At 39.4% G+C, this 21,487-nt stretch overlaps 1 protein-coding gene across 2 annotated transcripts in view; it reads right to left on the reverse strand.

Annotated features, from left to right (window-relative positions):
* Positions 1-1,430: 1,430 nt before the first annotated feature.
* Positions 1,431-21,487, reverse strand: part of Sytl5 (synaptotagmin like 5) — a 94,310-nt gene continuing 74,253 nt past the window's right edge. For both annotated transcript variants that reach the window (XM_051141004.1, XM_051141003.1), the window contains 4 exons: positions 14,507-14,615; positions 12,642-12,777; positions 3,739-3,947; positions 1,431-1,649 (listed from right to left, as the gene is read on the reverse strand). In XM_051141004.1, the coding sequence (XP_050996961.1) occupies positions 1,507-1,649; positions 3,739-3,947; positions 12,642-12,777; positions 14,507-14,615 (597 nt within the window). In that variant the 3' untranslated portion in view covers positions 1,431-1,506. The remainder of the gene's footprint in view (positions 1,650-3,738; positions 3,948-12,641; positions 12,778-14,506; positions 14,616-21,487) is intronic.

Below are 21,487 nucleotides of genomic sequence, written 5' to 3' on the forward strand. Positions count from 1 at the left end.
CAGTCATATCAAAGTTGCCTAGGAGCTTAAATCCAGATTCAGCCACAGCCACTACATGATCTTGTACAAGTTATCTCACTCTTTTGGACCATGAGGTTGGAACTCACAAACTAAGCAACCAGGCTTGGCATCCCCTCTCCATTTAATTGACTTTGCATCTAAATTTGGAAGCTTAGGCACAAAAGTGACAGGACTTATAACAGGTTCAACTACTGGCCTCTGTTTAATCATCCTTTCTTGCACCCTCATTTTTGCCATGGCATCACTGTGGGCAAGGCATATTTCCCTTTTTCATTAACTTTAGACTTAGCAATATGTCTTCCTTTTGGCCACTGAGGCATGACACATTTCAGTGCTTGATCAGTGAGACTTATCCGGTTATACCTCTGCCATCACCATATTCAGCTATTCTTTGTGTCTAAAGAGGAAGAGATATAAGCATCTGATTTAGATCCTCACACCTATAACCAGAAAGCAGAGCGAGCTTCCCTGGGAAACCTTCATAGGCATGAGAAATTGATTTTCATTTTAAGACTTTTGGGGTGACTTGTAACTTGCCACTGTAATAGCATAAGAAAATAATAAGAACCTGGGCAAAGTGAAACAGAGAACATGGAGTTTCTGACTCTGTCCTATAGCAGCACAGGATACAGACAGTAGAATATCTCCGTTTTCACTTAACTAGGTCCACTAGTGAACAAAATGTAGAGATGTGGATTGAGTGGCCATTATTTCTTATTTCCTTTTACTTAATGGCTTAAAATATTTGATAATTTAAAAAAATTTTGTAACAGAGTTCTCTAATTACTAGATTATCATCAAAATAATCTACATTCCAATTTCTTTACACACATTCTAGTTTGTGTCTGGTTATGTGTGTATGTGTGTGTGTGTGTACATGTATGTGTTCATGTGTGTAATCATTTAACTATCTTCCCCTTCAAAAAAAGGTTGAATTACATGATGAATTTTGCAACTACGAAAATCCCACCGGTACATCTTGAAACACCATTTCCATTCTGAACTTTGCCATTGTAACAGCATTCAACTCTGTCTCTCACACCATCCCCAGCATGCCTCCTTTACATCATAGGTAACCCTATGATAAGAAAAAGGTGACCAGCCTCTCTTTGTTATTCTTCAAGCAATCTACCTTCTGGTGTTCCCTTCTCTTCTCAAACTAAAGTAACCTTAAGTAAGTCAGTTGGGAAAAGGTTGGGGACCCCTATTCTAAAATATACTCCAATAAGCTTGTATCATTTCTATCAATATAAAGTCTATGAGCCATTGCAGTTTGATTATTGGCAAGATGGTGTAGTATTTTCTATCACCTAATAAGGGAGGCCTAAGTAGGTGAACATATAGACGCAAGATCCCAAATGTCCACAACACCAGCAATTTCCTCTTAGGTAAGAAATGGCAAGGAAACAGAATTCAAGGTCCCAGTCCTTTGCTGAGAGGAAACAACCAGCAACCAGAGGTGTAGTTCTTGCAGACCTGGTCTCTTCAGATCCTACATTTCGCCATGCTGGACCGTAGCATGAGAACTCCCTCAACAGACAATCCAGGGTTGTCAACCATCTTCTGCCAAAGGTGTTGTTCTTCCCCACGAGAGTCCATCCAGTCCACGGGCTTCCCATGGCTCACACCTGGGGAGGCAAAAAGGGAAGACAACATTTCATCTAGAAGGCAAGCAGTAAACTGTCAGGGGAAAGTTTAAGGAGAAATCCTCTTGTTGGCCTCATCTCAGTTCCCATATCTAGTGAGAAGTGTTAAAAGGAGTCAGGGTTTTTGAAGCTGAGGTTGTGCAGAGAAGTCAGAATGGCTCTTGCTATCTCAGTCCTCCCTACTTGGATAGATTGGCAGAGAAGTGGTTCATCTAAACCAAGTTAGTGTGAGTTCATAGGTTGGCCTCAGATATAAAGATCTCTATTTCTAACATAGCTCTTCTGATCCTAGAGGTTTCCCTTTTACTGACATATGTATGCCTGCTCTCCTTCATGTACATAAAAGAGCTTCATACAGATGGAGTCTTTCTCAACTGAAATGTTGACATGGTATATGGTTGGCCTAAGATATGGGATAAGAAGATTTGAGGTGACTACATGTGCGCTCTTAGTGCTACAGCATTGGACCACTGCAGTGTGTCTTACCACCATGTTCACACCCTGTTATAGGTTATGACATGAGAGTTATTTCTGCGTTGTTTACTTTTCTATAAACATGACACATTCTTGTGTCATTGAGAAAATACATCCATCTGATTGGCTTGTGGGCAGTATATAGGGAAGTTTCTTGATTGATGTGAGAGGAACCAGATTACTGAGGGCAGTGCCAGCCCTGTGTGGGTGGTCATGGGTTATAGAAAAAAGCAAGCTAAGTGAGCAAATAAGCATTGTTCCCCCATGGTTCTGCTTCAGTTTCTGCTGCTAGGTTGCTGCCTTGAGGTCCTGCCCTGACTTCCCTTCATGGTGGACTGTAAGTCATAGGATGGAATAAACCCTTTCCTCTCCAAGTTGCTTTTGGTCATTGTCTTCATCATAGCAATAAAAAAACAAGCTAAGACACATTGCTTGTATGAATAACATTACATGCTGTTTATAAGGAAATTTTGGCTTCCTTTCAACTTGATCATTGCTGAGTTGAAGTACTAGAGAGTGAGAAGAAGATGCAGTAAAGGTGATCTTAGGAGTTCCTCTTCTTCTATCAAAGCCTGTGCTATGATCACAGATAATTGTAGCTCTACATAGCATGGGAAACCAAGCAATGAGCAGTCAGAACCAGGGGCCAAGCTACAACCTATAGAAGCCCATCTCTAAGGACTTACTTTTACCAGCCAGACCTTACTGCCTACCATTTCTCATCATGATGGACTGCAACCCTGAGGCATAAGGCAAAACAAATCTATCCTCCTTTCTGCCATATCCATCACTTATTTTGGTCACAGTCAAGTGAAAGTAACTAATTTTGGTCACAGTCAAGTGAAAGTAACTAGTATAGAAAATTGATAACCGAGAAGTGAGGTCATTGCTGTGATTAAACCTAACAATTTGGTTTTCAGGCCTTTGGGGTTGTACTATGAGAGGGGATAAGAAAAGACTTAAGGGAAGAGAAAAAAGAAGAGTATGAAATAAAGTGCATGTTATTAGATTGGTATCAAGTTCCTAGATGCCTTTTAATCTGTCTATTGATTTTAGGTTATGAACCTTTGGCTTGAGGGATGGAAGCCTAATAGGATATATCAATCCCTAAAGCACTTCCACATGTTATAAAGTAGAATTAGCTTTTCTAGAAGTGTCAGCAATATTGTTTATATTATGAAATACATACTTTTAACATAAACAAATAAAGTGTGCTCAATAAGCAAAAACAAAAATGAAACCAAAAACCCAAACTCTGTACTGTCACGAAGATCTTTACCTGAACAAAACCTGAAATAAGATCCAAAGAGTTATTTGAAATTCACTTACATGGATGTATATAAGATTTTCTATGAACAGAACTAATATAAATATAACACTTCTTCAACTGCAAGCCTAAGGACACAAAGTTACAATAGAAAACACATATTTCAACAGTGATGCCATATTCATCTATAAGAATGAGGCATCCTAGGTTACTTCAGGAGTTAGCTGTAGCTCAAACTACATAAACAAAATCTACCACACATCACACCTGTAGTAACCATGCCAGTGAACATTCCCAGTCACAGAGCCGCTCCAGCTCCCCCATCCTTACCACTTCCAGAATTTAAACGAACACCTCCTAGAAAGATGTTACTGGAAAAGGCCTCCTTGTCCCAGATGGTGAGCTCTAGGCAAACATTCTTTAAATCTTGAGGATGCAAACCACTGAATAGGAACGTATGATTCCATTGAGGGTTAACACTCTTTTTTACAACCACGGTTTTGTGCTTAGTGGCTTTGTTATCATCAGGAAGCAGGTAGCTGTAGGAGGAAAAAGGCGCATTAGTGGGAAAGTAAGCAACAAAATTTGCTGTCTTTGAGTTGCCACTTGAATTTCCTACAATGCTGTAGAACTGGGTGTGGATGCAATATGCATGCTTGATGTTCTCTTCTCATTTTTATAAGCTTAAATAATATTTTATTTGGAGAGATGACTAGTGCCACAACGGTAAAATGCCCTCTCTTCGTTTCTGAATACAATGTCTTTCTTTCCAAACCTTCCAAGTATTTGGTCCTCCATCTGATAAAGAAAAGACCCCCAGTGGTAACCACTACTGAAAGCTTCTGGGCCATCTGATTTGCAGCCAGTGGACAGTTTTCAGCTTTCTACATCAAATTCTGTGTGTTGCAGGCCATCTGGCTCTGTGAGAGTTTGCTTTCTCATGTTCGGAGCACCTAGAAGTTACTGAGGACTGAGTGCTTGAAGGGCAATCGGCAGGTTTTACAAAATGGTTGATGAGTTCCCCAGTTCTTTAAGGGATATTTCTAAGGAACATTATATGGAGTTCTTATTGCTTCCCCAGTGGAACTGAACTCTAGTGCCTACAGTGATAATCTTCTCATTAACATATCTTTTTAATCCATGTCCCTTTCTCTTTTTGTTTCAGGTCTACATTGTTTCGCTTAGGTTTCCTGCAAACTCTTCTTAGGTCGGTTGCCTGGACCCTAAGTCCTCTCTACTGTGTTCAAATTAAATCACACACACCTTTGCACCTTCAAGAAACATGGTTTAGGGAAGAAAATGAGTGTGTATATGCAATCAATACATGAAACAATTGTGAAAAATACAAGGAAATGACACGAGGATAAAGAGGATAACTGGGTCTTATGATATTCCATTTCCCATATTGGACAGAGCTACTAAGTCAGAGAATGACAAAGTGCTTACCTAGCAAGGCCCTGGGCTCAATCCCAGCACTACTACAAAATAGGAAAAATAGCTTAATTAATCAGAAAACACTATTGTCTCCCAGTCTCCATTCTATACTTTTTTCTCTTTTAAGAACCCCAGTTTTTTATTATTACTATCTTCCATTTTATTTTACTTCATTTTTGCACTTCCATTATTAAAAACACCTTTGTCCCCGATACTCAGGGTGCTTCCATATGTGCCTTAGTTAAATGATCCTCAGGTATTGTTTACATATAAAAGAAAGTAATCTTTCTTTAAATTTTTAATATTTATTTTTATTCTGTCTATGTATGTGAGACTGCAAGGAATGGCATGTATGTGGAGGCCAGAGGACAACCTATAAGAGTCAGTTCCATTTTTTATGGGACAGGTTCCAGTTATCAAAATTGGTTCATTAGGTTTGGTGGCAAACCCATTTCTGTTTACTTGCTGAACCATCTTGTGGGCCGTGATGCCTTTCTTAAGCCACAAATATTTCAGTTCATAAGCAGAGCATATGTAATTATTTAATTTACATACTTTATAACATTATCTATATATCTGTTCTTGTTTGCTCTCTAGCCCTTTGAAAATATATCTTGCCTGTCCCCTGTGTACCCTATTTCCAGCACACAAATCAGCACCCATCCCCAGAGGCCTGATCAATCCATCTCCTGGATCACAGCCCTACATGCACTCCCAAAGGCCTGGGGCCATCAGGTACTACCTGGTAAGATTTGCTCCACCCCCACCCCCTGCCAGCTGGTCCCCCTAAAATATTACCAATAGAGGCAAAGCACACCTGCTCCCTGGCACTCCATTTTCTGGTCCACAACTCTGCCTGCATTACTTGAGGCCTACAAATACCAGAGACAACCAGATGGATAAAGGCCAATGTAAGAACACAAACAACAAGAGCTAGGGTAATATCACATGACCAGAACTCAGTTCTTATACTATAGCAAGCCCAGGATACCTTAACACAGCTGAGGAACAAGAAAATGACCTTAAATCCAATCTTATGAAGATGATAGAAGCCTTCAAAAAGAAATGAAAAATTCCTTAAAGAAATACAGATAATACAAACAGGTAGAGCTCTTAAAAAAAGAAACAAACAAATCCCTTACAGAAATACAGGCAAACACAATGAAACAGGTGACAGAAAGAAATAGAACTATTCAAGACTTGAAAATTGAAGTAGAAGAGGGATAAAGAAAACATTAGCTGAAAGAATTCTGGGGAAAACCCAGGGAAGAGAAGAGAACAACAGAAAAAAACATCAACAGAATTAAAAAGATAGAAGAGAGAATCTCTGGCACAGAAGATACAATAGAAGAAACTGATATACCAGTCAAAGAAAATTTTAAATCTAAAAAAAATTGCTGACCAAAAAAATCCCAGAAATCTGGGATACTATGAAAAGACTTAACCTAACATAATAAGAATAGAAGAATGAGAAGACTCTCAGCTCAGGTCTAGAAAATGTGTCAACAAAATCTTCTCCAAGCAAGGCTCAATAGATACAAGGAATTTGGAATACACCTTGTATTTTCTCAAACCACCATGGATGAAAGTTGGAACTCAATAACAACAACAGAAAGGACAGAAAGCCTACAAACTCGTGGAAACTGAACATCACTATGCAATAAACCCTGGATCAGGGAGGAAATGAAAGAAATAAAAGACTTTTTAGAATTTTATGAAAATGAAGGCACACCATACCCAAACTTATGGAACACAATGGAAGCAGTAAGTTTATAGCACTAAGTACCTTCATAAAGAAATTGGAGAGATCTCACTAAGCAAATTAAAAACACACCTGAAAGCTCTAGAACAAAAAGAAGCAAACACGCCTAAGAGGAATAGACAGCAAGAAATAATCAAACTCAGGGCTCGTATAAATAAATTAGGAACAAAGCAAACAATATAAAGAGTCCACAAAAACAAGAGCTAGTTCTTTGAGAAAATCAACAAGACAGGCAAACGCTTAGACAAAATAACTAAAAGACATAAAGACAGTATCCAAATTAACAAAATCAGACATGAAAAGAGGGAACATATCAAGAAACACTCAGGAAATCCAAAGAATCATTAGGTCTTGCTTCAAAAACCTGTACTCCACAAAGGCAGAAAATATGAATGAAATGGATGATTTTATTGATAGATTTCACGTACCAAAGTTAAATCAAGATCAGGTATACAGTTTAGACAGTCCTATAACCCCTGAGGAAATAGAAGCAGTTATTAAAAGTCTTTCAACCAAAAAAAGCGAGGAACAGTAGGTATTAGCACAGAATTCTACCAGACTTTCGAAAAAGAACTAATACCAATGTGCATGAAACTATTCCCCAAAATAGAAACAGAAGGAACATTAACCAAACTCATTCTACGAGGCCACCGTCACCTTGATACCTAAAGCAGAGAAAGACTCTACAAAGAAAGAGAATTTCAGGCCAATCTCTCTTATGAGCATGAACACACAAAATATCAACTCCAGCAAGGTTATTTGCCATATAAACAAGCTGAAAGAAAAAAAACCCCCACATGATCCTCTCATTAGATGATGAGAAAGCTTTGACAAAATCAAGCACTCCTTCATGTTTAAAGTCTTGGAGAGATCAGAGATACAAGGCACATACCTAAACACAATAAAGGCAATATATAGCAAGCCATTAACCGGCATCAAATTAAATGGAGAGAAACTTAAAACAACCCCACTAACATCAGGGACAAGATAAGGGTACTTAGTTTCTCTGTATCTCTTCAATCTGTAAGGACCAGACAAACTCCATTTTGTGTTAACCTAGCCAAGGGCTGAACCCAGATTCCAGAAAAAACCACAAACTAGTCTAAATGGAAAAATATTCCCTAAGCAACACAATCCGCTCACCTTGGGAAAGTCCACATATACTCTCTGCTGGTCAAGCTGACCAGCAGGTGGTCTGGCACATAGCAACAACCATTTAGGAGAAGCCAGGCCAAAGTTCCTAACGCCCCAATGACTGCTCCAAGCAATCTTTTCTATAGGCCAACTTGTCCCTACACCTATTACCCCAACATGAAACGCCAAGGCTTGTAACTCCCTGTTTGTAGCTTTTCTGCTCAAATGCCATCAAATCATATACTGTAAAATCAATTTCTTTGTCTAGCACCTATAAACCCCCCCCTCAATTGGGAAGAGGTCACTTCCCTGCATCTGCTGAGTCAGTGCCTAGAAGGTGTGTCCTGGGTTTGAACCTGCAATAAAGACTTTCTTGCCAATGCATTTGAACATGGTTCTTGGGTAGTCTGTTCAGAGAGTCTCTCAAAATTGGGCATAAAAATTATAGGGCTTGAAGTTCTAGCTAGAGCCATAAGACAGCTAAAGAAGATCAGGAGGATACAAATCAGAAAGGAAGAATCAAAGTATTATTCGAAGATAATATGATAATATACATAAGTGATACCCAGATTTTTACCATAGAACTCCTATAGCTGATAAACTCCTTCAGCAAAGTGACTTGATACCTAATTAAATAAAAATCAGTAGCCCTCCTGTATACAAGTGACAAACAGGCTGAGAAAGAAATCAGGGAAATGATATCCTTCACAACAGCCAAAAATAATATAAAATATTTTAGTATAACTCTAATTAAGCAAATTAAAGACCTGTATGACAAGAGCTTCAAGTCTTTGAAGAAGATTTTAGCAAATGGAAATATTTCCCATGGCCTTGTATCAGTAGGAATAACATAGTAAAAATGGCCATATGTCAAATACAATATTCAGATTCAATGCAATCCTCATCAAAATGCCAACACAATTCTTTACAGACCTTGAAAGAACAACAATCAACTTCATATGGAGAATTAAAAGACCCAAGATTGTAAATGAAAGAAATTCTGTTGGTATCACCATTCCTAATTTTAAGCTGTACTACACACTAATAGTAATAAAAACTATGTGGTTTAATTGGCATGAAACAGATAAGTTGATTAATGGAATTGATTAGAAGACTCAGAAATAAGCCTCCAGACTTACAGACATTTGATTTTTGACAAATAAGCCAAAACCATACAATGAAAAGAAGAAATGGTATTTGTTCAACTGGATGTCTGCTTGTAGAAGAATGCAAAAAAAGAACTCAAGCAGTTATGCACCAACAAACCAAAGAACACAATTTTAAAATTGAGTATAGAGCTAAACAGAACTCTCTACAGAGGAAACTCTAATGGCTGAGAAGCATTTAAAGAAATTTTGAAAGCCCCTATTCATCAGGGAAATACAAATCAAATGACTCTGAGATTCCAAATTATAACTTGTCAGAATGACTAATACCAAAAATTTAAGTGACAGCATATGCTGGTGAGGATGTGGAGAAAGGGGAACATTCCTCCACTGCTGGTGGGAGTGCAAACTTGAACAACCACTGTGGAAATCAATCTGCAGGTTTCTTAGACTATTGAGAATTCATCTACCTCAAGACACAGCTATGCCAGGTCTGGGTATGTACCCAAAAGATGCTCCACCTTACCACAAGAACATCTGCTGAACTATATTCATAGAAGCTTTATTCATAATACCCAGAAACTGGAAATAACCTAGATGTCCCTCAACTGAAGAATGGAAAAAGAAAGTGTAGTACGTTTACACAGTGAAATACTACTCAGTATTAAAGGCAAAGACATTGTGCAATTTGGAGGCAAATAGATGGAACTAGAAATGATCATCCTGAGTGAGAAACACACACCCAGAAAGACATGCATGGTATGTACTCACTTATAAGTGATTATTAGCCATAAATTCCAGGATAACAATGCTACAATCCACAGACTCAAAAAAGCTAATGTGGGCCCAAGGCAGGATGTTTGACTCTCAGAAGAGTAAATAAAATAGAAATCTAAAGTAGATCGAGGAGGGAACTGTATATGGGAGAGGACATGGGGAGGGTGGTGGAGGTGGGAAATCAGGTATGGGGAGAGTGCGGTGAGGGGTTTGAGAGGGAGAACTAGGAGAGAGTACCGAAATCGTAGAGGGCATCTCTGGGACAGGGAGGCTCCCAGGAGTCTATGGGCATGACCTTAGATGATACTCCTAGCAGTGAGAGATATGGAGCCTGATGTTGGCACCTCCTGTAGCCACATAGAACGTGTGGTGGAGGGAAGTCAACACCAAGCCATCCATAAAACCTTCAGCTCACAATTTGTTTTGCCTACAAGAAGTGTAGGGATAAAGATGGAGCAGAGCTTGAGAGAATGGCAAACCAATGACTGGAATAACGTGAGACCCATCCCATGGGAGAGAGCCAGCCCCTGACACTATTAATTGTGTTCTGCTATGTTTACAGACAGGAGCCTAGCATAAGTGCCTTCTGGGAGGCTTAATCCAGAAGCTGATGGAAACACATGTATATACCCTCAGGCGGAGCTCCAGAAGTCTTGTGGAAAAATGGGAGGAAGGAATGAGGGAGGGGAAGGTGTCAAGGACACCACAAGAAAACCTATAGAGTAAAGAAACCTGGGACCATTGGGGCTCACTGAGACCGAACCACCAACCAAAGAGCACGCATGGCCTGGACCTAGACCCTACACATATGTAGTAGATATGCAGCTTTGTTGTCAAATGGGTCCCCTAAGAATTAGAGTAGGAGTATTCTCTGACTCTGTTGCCTGCCTTTGAATCCCTTTCCCCTAGCTGGCCTGCCTTGTCTGGCCTCAATGGGAAGGGATGCATTTAATCCTGCTTGACTTTAGGTACCAGGGGGATTGGTACCCCTTGGGTCTTTCCTTTCTCTGAGAAGAAGAGGGGAATGGGGGAGGAGGGTTTGAGGGTCTGACTGGGAGGAGAGGAGGGAAAGGGCTATTCAGTGATTAAATAAATATGAATGAAAAGTAAAAGAAAGTATATCTTAGTGCATTTTAAGGGTATCCATTTGTCTATTTATATGTTTGTTTATTTATTTGTATATGTATGGCTGTTTTCTTTACATGTGTGTCCATTGCCATGTGCACACAGTGCTTACGGAGACCAGAAGAGGGCATTAGATCTCCTGAGACTTTAGTTAATCCATGTTTGTGAGTTGTCTGTGGGTGCTGGGAATTGAACTTGGGTTCTCTGCAAGAGCAGCCAATGCTCTTAAATAGTGAGCCATGTCTCCATCTCTTTGGATAAATATAAAACTAGCTTAATACTTAAGTATCAATAAGAGAATGTACTGGAAAATTAGTTTTAAAAATAGAATGAAGTGCTTTATTTATTATTTGTCATTCATAAATTCTTAGCAATAGAATATAAAAACTACTTCACACAATATTAAGTCATCCCTGGAAGGCCATAATGGGCCAATAGGCAACGAACAATAATCTATTTATACAAGACAGTAAGGAGCAGAGTCTGAAACTGGGTGCTGGGACTCCCAAACTGCAGCAGAATGATCAAAAACAAAACAAAACAAAAACAAAAAACAAACAACCCCCCCCCCCAAAACCCAGTTTCCTTTTGCTAAAGAACCCAATTCAGCAATGGGGAAACCCTACACATCTTATTCTCTCCTTTACAGGCATTACCACACTTAAGGCATATGAAAACAAAGATATGACTTATTTCCTTGTGGGAAAACTCATCTTTACAAAGGCTCTTACCCTGTGACCCCAGCTGACATCTGTGCCTCAAAGACTCATGCAATGTCTTGGCATTATAGAAATTTGATTTACTGCATATGTCTTATGGTGCTTTTTGAGGTCATCTACCATATCTAATTTAGTTTTCAAAGTGAAGCATCTAATGCTTGGTACTTATACATTTCAGTGTTTGCTTGAATTAATGAAAGTATATCCGTTTAGCCCAAGAGAGATTTACTATTTGTATTGCCTAGAATGAGCAAGAATATCAACTAAAGGTGAGGTGTGGTGGCACACACCTTTAATCCCAGCACTCAGGAGGCAGAGATAGGCAGATCACTGTGAGTTTGAGGTCCAGCCTGGCCTACAATACTAGCTCAGGATAGCCAAGGCTACACAGAGGAACCCTGTCTCAAAAAATCCCCCTAAAAAATTCAACCAAAAAAAAACCCATGTCTCAAGAATATCAATTTAAGGCTAGTGCTCTTTTAAGTAACTGTCATTTGCTCCATAGGGCAACACACACACACACACACACACACACACACACACACACACACACACACACGTATATATCAGGCAGTGCAAGAGCCTCTTTCATACACTCTAAGGGCAGACATTGAACTTTCTCGGCATTTTACAATTCTCTCTGAGAGCAAACCAGCAACAATTTAATATTTTCTTTGTTGTACCAAATAATAACAAAGTAAAAATGAAAGTATATTATACATAGAAACTCGTACCTTCTTTTTTATGTTGTAGAGGAGTTTATTAAATGAGCATGGGAGAAGGAAAGGGGGAAGGGGTACCCCCAGGGAGACACAGAGACAGACAGGAAGAGTGAGAAGAAAGAGGAAGAGGAAAAGGGGTAAGAGAGAATGCCTTCTTCCTTTCTATTTTTTTCTTTGTTTGTTTGTTTGTTTGAGAAATGAATCTCCAGAGAAGGAAAGTCTTCCACCCTTCAAAGTGAGAATGATAGGACTTCCAGCCAAGTGAAAGCGGGCACATGAACTCCCCTCCATACTCTGATTGCTTTACACGTAAAAGCAAGCACTTAAGAGTAGCTCTTCCAAAGTACACTCAGTAAGCAGAGCGTGGGCCTCTCATAACTACCATTGTCTACTGGATCATGGATCACTTCAGTGCCTGTTAAGTGTCATCTGAGATGAACTAAAACAAAATTACCCCTTCACAAAGCTGTCAGAAGTGCCTCCAGATTTTACTGCTGTCAGATTCTTTGCTTCTTTTATGAACACTTCAAGTATTCCCCCAGAAATGGTAGGAGATTCTTTCTTCTTTCCCCTTCTAAATGTCTTCTTTCCTGCATGAACCATCAGAGAGGAGATGGAGGAGATCAGAGATTCCACTTCACAATTTACAAAAGAACACCTACAAATAATTACTTTAGTTTCTGACAATCAAGCTTTTTTGTTATTATACATATTATAAATACATATGTACATATTTATGAATGTTTTTTATCTTAATAGACTTTTTCTGCACAGGATTTTCATTTTTGTCTATATTGAAAAGTAAAAAAATTATATATATAGTTAAATTTTTAGTATTTGAAAATTTCATATATGTATACAATATTTCTCATTCACATCCATACATACTTCCTTTCTCCACTTGCTTCCAGTATTTTCCATGGCACATTTCTCGCATAACTTCATTTTCTCTCTTGAAATTTTATTTAGTTTCTTTTAAAAAAATTTAGCCATATCCATGTACCTTCTAAAGAAACAGAATGGAAAAGATTCTTCCTGGATCACTATCCTATTCTTTTTTATTTATTTGTTACTTTGATTGGTTGGTCTTTTGTTTCTTCAAGACAGGGTTTCTCTGTGTAGCCTTGTTTGTCCTTGAACTCACTTTGGACACCAGGCTGGCTGCAAACTCACAGAGATCTGCCTGTCTCCACCTCCCCGAGTGGAGGCACCATCCTACTCTTACTGAGAAAGCACTATGGTGAATGCCAGACCCAAGAGAGATATTTCTATGACTTTGATATATTACACTAACTTCCAAAGAGAATATTCTATAACTCCCTTTTTTCTAAATTGTTAGCTTCAGGCAGGCTCTGCCGTAGGGTGTACGGCCTAGATTCAGTTAAATTTTGGGTTGGAAGGAAACTCTTTTTACTTCCCACACTTATTCTGATGTGCTAGTTTCAACATGAGCAAGCAGGACTGCATGGCTGCCACCTCTATTTAATACTCTTTGACGGACCTTACACCTATGAACCAATTTAATCCTCACAAACATTGTAATGTTTCTTCTATTTTGAGATTATAATGCTACCATTTCCCCCTTTCTTTTCCTTCCCCCAAACTCTCCATATATCCCTCCTTGTTGTCTTTCAAATTCATGGCCTCTTTTCCATTGACTGTTATTACATGCCTATACGCATAACATATATATTCCTAACTGTAATCCGATTGACCCGAATAATGTTACTTGTCTGTTTTCAAGGCTGGCCATTTGGTTTTGCCAAAATGGTTGGAGTAAAGACCACAAGGCCTCAACCCTACACAAATCACTAGCGACAACACTCTTTTGGAGTGAGACATCTCAGACATCAGTTACTTTTACAGGGAAACACTGAAGAAAGTGGTCATGAATGGGAAGATAAAGGAAGCTTCCTAGAAAGAAGGAAGAAAAGAAAAATTTCAAATTCATCTGGAGTTCCTTTGTTTTCTGCCAGATATTTTTTTCTTTTGACTTCCTGTGTCTCTATGAATGAGTCCATAGAGCAGCTTCCCAGAAACCCCTCCCTCACACGACAAATCTCTCTCACACTGCAAAAGACTCTGTATCTCTTGAAGTGATGGGTGAGGAATCTCCCCGATCAGGGTTGGTTTCTATGTATAGATTTGTGCCATGTACTCCTCCTCTCCACATCCTTTACAGCATGTACTTCTAAACTCTCAAAAGACAGTTGCCCCCAGTCCTATTTCGTGGTCGTACTGGGAAAGTAACCCTAAACTCGACTTACATGCCTGTAGAAACAGAACACCACTGATCAGAGCTTTTGCCTTTTACCTTACCTTGAGGTTGTCCTACTGGGAACGTGGGGCTCTCCTCTGGAGGAATGTAACGCAAAACAACTGTTAGTTCCCCTTTGTACTGAAGGTTGATGTCAGGAGCCAACTCCACCTAGCCAAAGAAAAAGGAAGTTAGACTACTGCATATAATTTTGTGTATGAAAGACACATATGCATATGCAGAAAGACAAGTAATTCATGTTCTCTCTCACATTTGGGGCATAGAGAGTCTATATTTCCTCAAAGCCTTCCTTAGTGGTCCTGAGTCTGCACACTGACTGGGTCAAGGGCAGAGAACTGCGTTCCTCACAGAGGCAGATAGAAGATCCTCAGAAGACAAGCCTTCATGTAGTAAAGCCAGAGACTGCTGAAAGATCAGCAAACACACACACACACACACACACACACACACACACACACACACACACACACACCACACACATATACACACACTTACTTCACACACACACTTGACATATTTGCGTGACTTATTTCTGTCATAGAATAGAAAGCATTTTATTTAACGTTCTTATCAGAAGGATAATGATATTATATGGTAAAATAAACCATCTAATACTAACTTTATTGTGTTTTTAACTTTTTATTGATTCTTTGGGAACTTCACATCATGCGCCCCAGTCCCACATATCTCCCCACCCACTCATATCTGCCCTTCACACTTGTAACCTGCCCTGAATTAAAACACACACTCTCTCCCTCTCTCTGTCTCTCTGTCTCTGTCTCTCTCTCTCTCTCTCTCACACACACACACACACACACACACACACACACACACACAAGCAAGCAATCAAATAAACAAAAAATATCTCATCATGGAAGCTGTGGTGTGTCACAGTGTGTCCCACAGTATATCCCTCTGCCCACACATCTTCATTTGCAAATGTTCATTGCAGTGACTTGTTGGTCTAGTTCAAGGACTCGGGCTTCTGTGACATCATCAATATTGGATTCTCCTAGTTATCCTGTTGTTGCTTGTGTTATGGAGAGTGTACTGCTTTGGATCAGCAGGACTGGCCCTTTCACACATCCCAAGCCCTCCCAGATGATAGAGAATTTGGGGTGGGCCAACACCAAACCCTGAATCTGCACCTGGGTGGTAGCTGACCAGGTCAGCCTGCGGGCCCTCCTTAATCTGCAAGACCAGGGTGAGCTCTCCAGCACTACTCCAGCTCAGCCACCCAATGATACCATAGGCAGGTCTCCCGCTTTCATGCCCTCTGGGATGGCTCACCTTCACCCATACCTCCAGAGGCAGCTCCAACTGTGCTGCCCAGTCAAGGTGCTGGGCTCACTCTCCCAGGTGCTGTAACCTGCAAGAGGCTGGGACAGCTCTTCTGTTCTCACACCTTGTGGCTGGATCACCAGTGCCTTTGCCATCAGGGCTAGCTGCACTGTGTTGCCCAGGTGAGGTGCAGGGCCTGCTCTCCCTGGTGAGAGCCTCCCCTCCCTACAGTCAGTGAATTGGCATGGCTAGCTCTCCCTCTCTCATGCCCTTGGGGTCAGCTCTCCAAACTATCTCTCACCTACATACTAACCCACCTATCACAGCTGTCAAGGGGAAGGGAGTCGGCATCACCCCAGCACTCACACCACTACCACAGCAGATGAATGATCAGGCCAGCTCTTTCTTGCTCTGGCTCTTGGGGCTGGTTCCCCTGTGCCCCCTTGATCAGGGCCTGCCCTACTGTGCTGTCTGGGTAAGGCACAGGGTCAACTTTCCAAGTGATGCTGCCAGTGAAGATGGGACTAGCTCTCCAGAGTGCTACAGCCAGTGAGGGTCAGGGCCAGTTCTGCACAGGCCCTGGACATTCTTGTAGTCTCCAGCAGCTTCCCACACCAGGGACATCTCCTTGCTCTCTAGTAGTAATATGAGTCACAGACATCAATGCTGACCCCTGCCTGCCAGGTAGCAATGGACCCAAATATGGCTCTCAGTAGCAGCTCAAGCTAGGACCTCACCATGACCACCGTTGGGGGGGGAGGGGCTGGCCACTGACAAGAGGCTTCTCCTCTCCACCCGTGAGTCTCTAGTTCTGTCTCTCTTCATAATGCCCAAGCTTGACCCACTTCTCTTTCTCCTTTGATTAGCAGATACTCCCACACTATAGTGGCTTCTTCTGCTATGATTGGTTCAAAGCAAGCCATCTTTTGCATAAATTTCTTACTTCTGCCCTTATTGGTCCAAACACAAGCCATCATTTGCATGAAAGACTTACTTCTGCCATGATTGATGCAAAAATATTCCTTCACTTGCATAAACACTCACTTTGCCATGACTGATCCAAACACAGCTATCATTTCCATAAAATACTTAATTCTGGATAATTGATCCAAAGAGAATCCATCATTTGCATAAATGTTTACTTTGCAATTATTGGTCTACACACCAGCAATCATTTGTATTAAATGCTTACTTTTGCCATGATTGATAAAAAGAGAATCCATCATTTGCATAAAAGCATAAGTCTGCCATGATTGATGAAAAGAGAATCCATCATTTGCATTAAACGCTTATATTGCCCTGATTGGCCCAAACATAAGCCATTGTTTGCTAAAATGCTTACTTTACCCTGATTGGTCCAAACACTAGCCATCATTTGCATTAAATGCTTTCATCTGCCCTTATTGGTCCAAACACAAGCCATCATTTGCATAAACAGCTTGCTTCTGCCAGAATTGATCCAATCAGTATTCATCATTTGCATAAAAACTTACCTTGCCATGATTAGTCCACACACTAGCAATCGTTTGTATTAAAGGCTTACTTCTGACCTGATTGACACAAAGAGACTCTATCATTTGCATAAAAGGTTACTTCTCCCGTGATTGATGAAAAGAAAATCCATCACTTGCATAAACGTTTGTATTGCCCTGATTGATCCAAACACAAGCAATCATTTGTATTAAGTGCTTACTTCTTCTCTGATCCATCCAAAGGTAATCCATCATTTACATAAAAGCTTACTTCTGCCATGATGGATCCAAAAAGAATCCTTCATTTGCATAAAGCTTAGTTCTGCCATAATTAGTCCAAAGAGAATCCATCATTTGCAATAAAAACTTACTTCTGCTCTAATTGGTGCAAAGAGAATACATCATTTGCATAAAAGGTTACTTCTGCAATGATTGGTCCAAACACAATCCATCATTTGCATAAAAGCTTACTTCTGCAATGATAGGTCCAAACACAAGCCATCATTGATATTAAAAGTTTACTTCAGCCCTGATTGGTCCAAGGAGAATTCATCATTTACATAGAGTTATCTTTGCCCTGAAGGTCCAAACACAGCCATCATTGATATTAAATATTTTCTTCTGTCATGATTGGTTCAAACACAATCCATCATTTAATTAAGTGCTTACTTCCTCACTTATTGGTCCAAACACAGGTATCATTTTCATATAACGCTTACTTTACCCTGATTGGTCCAAACAGAATCCATCATTTGCATAAAAGCTTACTTCTGCTATGATTGGTCCAAACACATCCGCATTTGCATAAAATCTTTCTGTACCCTGATTGGTCAAAGCACAATCCATCATTTGCATAAAAGCACACGTCTGCTCTGATTGGTCCGAACAAAATCCATCATTTCCACAACTTTTTACTTTTCCCTTATTGGTCCAAACACAATCCACCATTTACATAAAAGCTTACTTCTGCTATGATTGGTCAAAGGAGAATACATCATTAGCATAAAAGATTACTTCTGCCATGATTGGTCCAAGGAGAACCTATGATTTGCATAAAAGTTTGTTTCTCCTATGATTGATCCTAACACAATCCATCATTTGCATAAAAGCTTACTTCTACAATGATTGTTCCATAAAGAATCCATCATTTGCATAACCTTTTACTTTGCTCTAATTGGTTCGAACAAAATCTATCATTTGCATAAAAGCTTACTTCTGCTATGATTGGTCCTAACACAATCCATCATTTGCATAAAGCATTGCTTATTCCATGATTGGGCCAAAGAGAGTCCATCATTTGCATAAAAGCTTACCTCTCCTATAATTGGTCCTAAGAAAATCTATCACTTGCATAAAAACTTACATGTGCTCTGATTGTTCCAAACAAAATCCATCCTTTGTATAACCATTTACTTTGCCCTTATTGGTCCAAACTCAATCCATCTTTTGCATAGAAGATTACTTCTTCCATGATTGGTCGAAGGAGAAGCTATCATTTGCATAAAAGTTTACTTCTGCTATAATTAGTCCGAACACAACCATCATTTGCATAAAAGCATACCTCTGCTATGACTGATCCTAACACAAGCCATCATGTGTATAAAAACTTAACTCTGCTCTGACTGGTCCAAACAAAATCCATCATTTGCATAGCCTTTTACTTTGCCCTTATTGGTCCAAACACAATCAACCATTTGCATAAAAGCTTACTTCTGCCATGATTCATCCAAACACAATCCATCATTTGCATAACAGATTACTTCTGCCATAATTGGTCAAAGCAGAATATATTAATAGCATAAAAGATTACTTCTGCCATGATTGCTCCAAGGAGAAGCTATCATTAACTTAAAAGATTATTTGTCGTGTGCTTGGTACAAATACAACCATCATTTGCATAAAAGCTTACCTCTGCTATGATTGGTCCTAACACAATCCGTCATTTGCATAAAAGCTTACTTCTGCCATAATTGGTCCTATGAAAATCCATCATTTGCATAAAAGATTACATAAGCCATGACTAGGCAAAGGAGAATATGTCCTTTGCATAAAAGTTTACTTCTCCTATGACTGGTCATAACACAATCCATCATTTGCCTAAAATCTTAACTCTGCCCTCATTGGTCTAAACACAATCTATCATTTGCATAAAAGCTTACTTCTGCTATGATTGGTCTAAACAATCCATCATTTGCATAAAAGATTACGTCTGCCATGATTGGTCCAAGAAAAAAATCTATCATTTTCATAAAAGATTACTTCCACTATGATTGGTCCAATCACAACCATCATTTGCATAAAATCTTACCTCTGCTATGATTGGTCCTAACACAACCCATCATTTGCATAAAACCTTAATTCTGCTCTGACTGAACCAAACAAAATCCACCATTTGAATAACCTTTTACTTTGCACATATTGGTCCAAACACAGTCCATCAACTGCATAAAAGATTACTTAAACCATGACTGGTCGAAGGAGAATATATCATTTGCATAAAAGGTTACTTCTCCTTTAATTGGTCATAACACAATCCACCATTTTCCTAACACTTAACTGTGCTCTGATTGGTCCAAACAAAATTCATCATTTGCATAACCTTTTACTTTGCCCTTATTGGTCCAAACACAATCCTTCATTTGCATAAAAGCCTATCTCTGCCATGAGTGGTTGACCGAGAATACATCATTTGCATAAAAGCTTACTTCTGCTATGATTGGTCATAACACAATCCTTCATTTGCATAAAAGACTACTTCTGCCATGATTGGTCCAAAGAGATTCCATCATTTGCATAAATGCTTACTTTGCAATGATTGGACCAAACAAAATCCATTGTTTGCCTCAAAGCTTACTTTGCCCTGAGGGTTCAACCACAGCCATCATTGATTTAAATGCTTTCTTCTGCCATGACTGTTCCAAACACAATCCATCATTTGCATAAAAGATTACTTCCGCTATGATTGGTACAAACACAGCAATCATTTGCATAAAAGCTTACTTCTGCTATGATTGGTCCAAACACAATCCACCATTTGCATAGAACATTACTTCTGCCATGATTGGTCCAAGGAGGATCCATCATTTGCATATAGTTTTCTTTGCCCTGAAGGTCCAAACACAGCCATCATTGATATTAAATGCTTTATTCTGCCATGATTGGTGCAAACACATTCGATTATTTGCATTAATTGCTTACTTTCTCCCTTATTGGGCCAAACACAGCTGTCATTTGCATATAAGGCTTACTCTACACTGATTGGTCCAAACACAAGCCTTCATTTGCATAAAAGATTACTTTTGCCATGATTGATCCAAAAAGATTCCTTCATTTGCATAAATGCTTACCTTGCAATGATTGGACCAAATACAATCCATCATTTGCATAAAAGCTTACTTCTGCAATGATTGGACCAAATACAATCCATCATTTGCACAAAAGCTTACTTCTGCAATGATTGGTTCATACACAATCCATCATTTGCATAAAAGCTTACTTCTACTCTGATTGGTACAAAGAGAATCTATCATTTGCATAAATGTTTCCTTTGCCCTGGTTGTTCCAAACACAGCCATCAGTTTATATTACACTTAATTTACCCTGATTGGCCCAAACACAAGCTATCATTTGTATTAAATGCTTTCTTCTTCCCTGATTTGTCCAAAGAGAATCCTTAATTTGTATAAATGCTTTCTTCTGGCCTGATTGGTCCAAAGAGAATTCATCATTTGCATAAATGCTTACTTTGGCCTGATTGGTCAGAATACAATCTATCATTTGCATAAAATGCTTACATCTTCTAATGATAAAGTATAGAATTTTGTGATTGGTTCAAATAGTGTCCTTCATTTACATATCTGCCTGGATTGGTCAAAAGAGAATTCATTCTTTGTATAAAACCTTTTTAATGCCTTAAATGGTCCAAAAAGCATCCATCATTTGCATAAACGCTTACTTTACCCTGATTGGTCCAAACACAAGCCATGATTTGCATAAAATGCTCATTTCTGCCATGACTGGTCCAAACACATGCCATCATTTGTTTTAAATGCTTTCTTCTGCCCTGATTGGTCCATAGAGTCCATCATTTGCGTAAACATTTACCCTGCCCTGATTGGTCCAAACAATCCATCATTTGCATAACACTTTATTTGCTCTTATTGGTTAAAACACAGCCATCACATGCATATAATGCTTATTTTACCCTGATTGGTCCCAACACAAACCATCATTTGCATTAAATGCTTTCTTCTTCCCTTATTGGTCCAA

This window comes from Acomys russatus, chromosome X (genome assembly GCF_903995435.1).
Source record: "Acomys russatus chromosome X, mAcoRus1.1, whole genome shotgun sequence".
In the NCBI taxonomy this organism is placed as follows: Eukaryota; Metazoa; Chordata; class Mammalia; order Rodentia; family Muridae; genus Acomys; species Acomys russatus.